The sequence below is a fragment of the Lampris incognitus genome, chromosome 6 (genome assembly GCF_029633865.1).
Source record: "Lampris incognitus isolate fLamInc1 chromosome 6, fLamInc1.hap2, whole genome shotgun sequence".
Classification (NCBI taxonomy): domain Eukaryota; kingdom Metazoa; phylum Chordata; class Actinopteri; order Lampriformes; family Lampridae; genus Lampris; species Lampris incognitus.
Genome location: NC_079216.1, coordinates 31,790,103 through 31,796,102, shown reverse-complemented (window position 1 = coordinate 31,796,102; position 6,000 = coordinate 31,790,103). Strand labels below are relative to the sequence as shown.

General features: G+C 39.3%; 1 protein-coding gene across 1 annotated transcript in view; it reads left to right on the top strand.

Annotated features, from left to right (window-relative positions):
• Positions 1 to 385: 385 nt before the first annotated feature.
• Positions 386 to 6,000, top strand: part of sf3b3 (splicing factor 3b, subunit 3) — a 132,622-nt gene continuing 127,007 nt past the window's right edge. Inside the window, exons 1-6 of the mRNA XM_056281478.1 lie at positions 386 to 478; positions 1,283 to 1,421; positions 1,762 to 1,917; positions 2,672 to 2,842; positions 4,318 to 4,490; positions 5,856 to 5,997. Of these exons, the coding sequence (XP_056137453.1) occupies positions 1,352 to 1,421; positions 1,762 to 1,917; positions 2,672 to 2,842; positions 4,318 to 4,490; positions 5,856 to 5,997 (712 nt within the window). The 5' untranslated portion in view covers positions 386 to 478; positions 1,283 to 1,351. The remainder of the gene's footprint in view (positions 479 to 1,282; positions 1,422 to 1,761; positions 1,918 to 2,671; positions 2,843 to 4,317; positions 4,491 to 5,855; positions 5,998 to 6,000) is intronic.

Here is a 6,000-nt window from a genome sequence, read left to right as displayed (position 1 = left end):
GTTGGAGGAGGAAGAGGCATTAACAGTGATTTAACATGTAAAATGATACAAAAAAAGCCAACCAGTGAATACGTAACTGATTTTATTTCTTTTTTTCTTTTTTTTTTCAGCTGGGCTCTATTCACTGTGAAATTACCGTCATATATACAGGACTATATATACTGGGAATTATAATTAAAAAGGCGAGCCTTGAAATCCGAGTATTTTTGTCGCTAAAAAATAGCATACGTATATTTGCACCATCTATTTTCTTCCGTAAACAATTGTTGATTTCCATCTACTGGAGAATCGCTATACAACGTCCCTCACATATTCGTCAGGCACATCGTGGGCCACCTCAGGAACCTGTGATGACGTTGTAGCTGGCGAAGGACCCTGAAACGGCGGCGAATCGTTTTTGATTAACGGAGTTATCCGGTTTATTTTGTGCATGAATCTTCATCCATTTGAAATCAGAACCATCGTTATTCATACATTGGTAAAATACTTTAACCAACTTACACACGTCAGTAGGAATCAAACAACCGCTGTATGCATTTAGAATTTGCCGTGTATTTAATGATTTAATTTAGTTTTTTTGAAGCGATGTTTTGTGTAATGGACACGGCTGGCTAGTCTTTAGCATTATTGGCTAACTTTGTTCAATTTCTTGACAGATATGATCAGTTTATAAATTAGTGGGATGTTATGTTGTTTGTTAATGTCCCACCATGGTTTGCAGTATCTGTTTACTATCAACCTATGATTTTAAGAGCTGATTCCCGAAAAACAGGCTAAGCCTAGTCTTGAATTACTCTGCAGTATGCATGGAAATTCTTCATTCAAAAATAATTTTAGTCCATAACTACGCTTAATCTGTCCGGAAAACCGGCTCAACCTTTCAGGCAAGCTCCTACATGTGACATTACTATGACTTTATTTACGACCTAGCTGTAGTTTCGTTGCATGGTAAACGTTATTTACAATGTACTACTTGCCACTGCACAGGAGGCAACATTAGCGCAGTTAGCATGCAAGTAAGATATTCCACAAACCCCTTACAAAGTTTATTTTACTTCTGATGCCATGTCTGCCATAATATAGGTGTCTGTGTAGTTACAGTAATGTTTTCATGCTAGTGCAATTCTCCTTGGTGGCATTTGGTATAAAGGAAGCTAAGGCTCAAAGCTGATCGTAGGAGGAAACTTGCTCATGCTTTTTACACAGCGATTTACTTTCATTCAGTTCTTTTTCTTAACCGCTCACTTCCTTGTCACCAATACCTTTATATATGTTCTTCTAGTTTTGAGCTGGGCTGACGGCTCTATAACCAGCTCCTGAAGGATCTACTGTAAAGCATTGGGAGGCAGTCATGTTTCTGTACAACCTCACTCTGCAGCGTGCCACTGGCATCACACATGCTATCCATGGAAACTTCTCAGGTGAGTTTACCATACAAGTGGCTTTCTCCATGCCCTACCGTTCTACTTGATCTGCTCATCTACTTGATATGCTCATCTGTCAGTCACCTGTCTGGCTATTTTGTTCTTTGTCTAGCTTTCCCTTACATTTATTTGTTTGTAATTTTCTGTTCAAGAAAATGAAGTGATGAGTTTCTCATGTCTCTTCTCTGACTACAAATCCATGGAGAGAATGATTACACCTCTGATCTAAAACCCGAAGTGGATGTTACCTTAAAGAAACGCCATATGACATTCCTATTAGTTGCATAAAGTAGGCTATTGGAGACATCTGCTGAAATAAATTCTTGTTTTCTGGCAGGAACCAAAATGCAGGAGATTGTTGTTTCCCGAGGGAAAATATTGGAGTTGCTGCGACCAGATGCCAACACAGGGAAGGTTCACACTTTGCTCACGATGGAGGTGTTTGGCATTATTAGATCTCTAATGGCGTTCCGACTCACTGGTGGAACCAAAGGTTTGTATATGCTGGCTTGTGTGTGCATAGGATTTTCATGTGGTAATGCGTAAGGAAGGGACATGTTATCAGTACGTGCTGACACAGGTCAGCAAAAACTATTTACATGAAAGATTCTCTGGCAGTTATTGACAGTGATTCGGAATTATTTCTGTCATTTTATTTTATGTCTACCATTATAGGTTTGGTATTCTTTGAGATAAAACATTACAAGGCTAGATATAGCCTTTGTAAAATTTTAGTGTATGTGAAGTTTCTTCATAAACACTGCTCTGTAATTTGCAGAAGATATATTATCATGAGGTAGCGGTTAGGGCTGGGGGATATTGACAAAATAAAATATCGTAGTATATTTGACTAAATATCTCTATCCATAATATATTTTGGGGGTGATGATTAGTGCATTAATAAGATTTTTACACACGAGAAGATTTTTGAGAAATGATCATTAATAATGTGGATATGATGACCAAGCAGGTCGAGATATTAATTGTTCGTTTCACTTAGCTAAAACAGTCTAATAAAAGTTGAGAAAATTGTATTGATTTGCTGTAATGCAGCCTTTAAGACCAGGGACATAGTAATGACATTTAAATTATATCACAGTAATATGATAACCAAAGTCCCGACAATATCTACTCTCATCACGATATCAATATTATATCGATATATTGCCTGGCTCTAGCAGCAGCCTGCCCAGTAGTAAGTTCATGCTGCCTTTATATTTATACCTGGGTTTGTGTTTGTTTCACAGACTACATTGTGGTGGGCAGTGACAGTGGTCGTATTGTCATCTTGGAGTACCAGCCCTCCAAGAACATGTTTGAGAAGATTCATCAGGAGACTTTTGGAAAGAGTGGCTGCCGACGCATTGTCCCTGGGCAGTTCCTGGCAGTTGACCCAAAAGGCAGAGCTGTGATGATTGGTATGAAATGTCACCAAGTTATTAATTCTATAAGTTATTCATTTACCTAGTCACATAGGTAAGGTTTCCTAAGTACATGATTCCTCCTTGTCTCACTCTGTTTTCATACTGTTGCATACCTTCCCACCTGCGGCACGGTGATACGGTGATTAGCGCGGTCGCCTCACACCAAGAAAATCTGGGATTCGAACCCCGAGGCTGTCCATCCTTGGTGGTCATCCCAGGTCGTTCTCTGTGTGGAGTTTACATGTTCTCCCCGTGTCTGCATGAGTTTCCTCCAGGTGCTCCGGTTTCCTCCTACAGTCCAAAGACATATAGGTCAGGTGAATCGGCCATACTTAATTGTCCCTAGGTGTGAATGTGTTGGCCATGTGATGGACTGGCGGCCTGTCCAGGGTGTCTCCCCGCCTGCTGCCCAATGACTGCTCGGGTTGGCTCCAGCATCTCGTGACCCCAACTGGGATAAGCGGCTTGGATAATGGATGGATAGACCTTCCCACCTGATGTCTACACAGTTGAATCATCTTTATAAAGTTGTATCTGCCAAAGCATTTAGCAGTCAGTTGACCTGCTTAAGAGCGCTACAAGTCAATTTTAAGAGAAACATGGAAAGGGAAACGCAACAGGGAAGTTGGGGCTGCGGAGTGATAAAAACGCATCAAGAAGAAAATTAGTTTGTAGTTGGTTATCCCAGTCAGTTAGTTAGTTAAGTACAACTTTCAAATATTGTAGGGTTCCTTTAAATAGCTATGCTGATGTTTTTATTTGTTTGTTTGTTTATTTATTTATTGCGAGCTGTTTAAAGCTGCTGTAGTTTGGAGAGGAGCAATTTGACACAATGCCCTGCAAAAAAGCAGCTTCTTCCTTTCTTCCCATAACCCTTCCCTCCAAACCAGCTTCGTGTGTGTGCATGAGTTGTAACTGACATTTGTATTGTTGTTCATAATCTAGGCAAGGAAAAAAAATTCAAAATAAACAAATAATTATTTAAAAATATTAAAGATACTTTTTTCCCCCAGTGAATCTCTTTCATAGTTGACTTCAAGTCAAGTCAGTTTTATTTGTACAGCCCAATATCACAAATTACAAATTTGCCTCAAGGGGCTTTACAGCAACTTCAGGCTTCAGAAGTGAGTCTGTTCACAGTAAGTGTGTAAACGTGCGTAACTATTTACTCTTAAGTACAGTTTTATACCCATTATATATCTTGTGAATATTCTTTGTGGGTAACATTACAGTGGATTGCTACACTTGCCAACATTAGCTTAAGTCTGCCAGTGTCAAGATTAAATGTTAATCTTTGAACATTAGCTCTCAAACGCATAATGTTTATTCAAATATTGGTCGGTAACACTGACTAGTTTCACAAGAAACTGCCTTGAAACAAGAAAGTTGGCAACAAATTTTATTACCCTTTGGCTAGGTTAAACTGAGTAAGAATTTTTTTTTCTTTCCCCCTCACATTTTGTGTCTAGGAGCAATAGAGAAACAGAAGCTGGTGTATATCTTAAACAGAGATGCTGCTGCCAGACTGACAATTTCTTCCCCCCTGGAGGCCCATAAAGCAAACACTCTTGTCTATCATGTAGTAGGGGTGGACGTAGGCTTTGAAAACCCTATGTTTGCCTGTCTGGAAATGGACTATGAGGTGAGGGCATGCATATTTTGTAATGCTTTACATTAAGTGTGTGTAATACGTGTTAGTTAATAGGTAATAAGGCCCTTGTAAGTCCTTATAAAATGCTTATTAACATTGTGTTAATATTGGCACCATTAACGGGTTTTCAGCCACTAGGTGGCGCTTGCAAACAATGCAAAACCTACTTTTAATGCTCAAACTTTGCATGTAACCTCAGGACCTCCGGATTAAAGGTTATTAAAAAAATTTCATAGTCCACAAAGTGCAAAAGTTGTGACTTAGAAGGGCCTTATTACCTACTAACACTTATTATAGTTTTTTTAACACAGAATAATGACCTTTAAGGGCCTTATTACCTATTAACTAACAATTGTTACATGTTCTTCATGTAAAACGTTACAATATATAATATACACTCCAACATGAATTGAAGTGATGAATTTCTCATGTCTCTTCTCTGACTGTCACTGGAGAAAGAAGTAACATCTCTGATTTCATCATGTATATGAACAACCACACATCCAATTTTTTTTTTTCTCAGAAATTGGTGGGTACTGGTGAAACAAATCTTGGATGTTACTTGGCTTTATGTATTGGTCTGAAATCAGTATTGTGAAATCAATATCCACACAGGATTTCAGAGAAGTATTCAACTATGTGCCATGGAGGGCTGAAAGTATGCATGTATTCATTTTACCAGCTGATTGATTGGTAGGAATTAAAGTTGCATACTACAGGCCCTCCATGGCACATAGTTGAGTACCACTGACCAAGGGATTCAAATTGGCAGACCTTCTGTCTCAAGTCTGCTTCATAGAATTTAAAACTGATGACAATTCTGGATGCAAAACTCCTGTGTCATTTGGTGTTCTCCACTTGGCCTTCCCAGCATGACACATATTACCTAGTGGCAACAGCAAGGAAAAAAAAAACACTACAAAATGGAATGTTGGCAGCCCGTATTACATTGAATGCCTATCAGCTGATGATCAAACCATGGCAGATAGTGTCGCAAAGTTGTAGTAATGTATGTTGTGGATAATGAGATGTCTCAATGCAATAACGTTACCATTTGGATTCAGCCATGCCAAGCCATGTAAAAGATATGCATTTTACCAGTTTTGATTGTTTGCCATGCTGTTGGCACACAAGGTACTTTTTTTACTTGCCATACTAGTCATCAATTCAGGTAGGCACAAGCACCATATGCACTTTTGTGTGGCGCATTTAAATGGAGTAGAAATCGCAGCCATCCAGCTTAAATCGCGCTTTGCTAGTCGGGTTGTGGAGCGCTCCCACTGAGAACTCAAGCAAAACAGAATAGCCAGATTTTTTTATTTTTGCTAAGCTCATAATTTATGTTCCTTTTTCCAGGAAGCTGACAATGATCCTACAGGGGAGGCAGCTGCAAACACTCAGCAGACGCTGACCTTTTATGAACTGGACCTAGGTTTGAACCATGTGGTCCGCAAATATAGTGAGGCTCTGGAGGAGCACGGGAACTTCCTCATCACTGGTA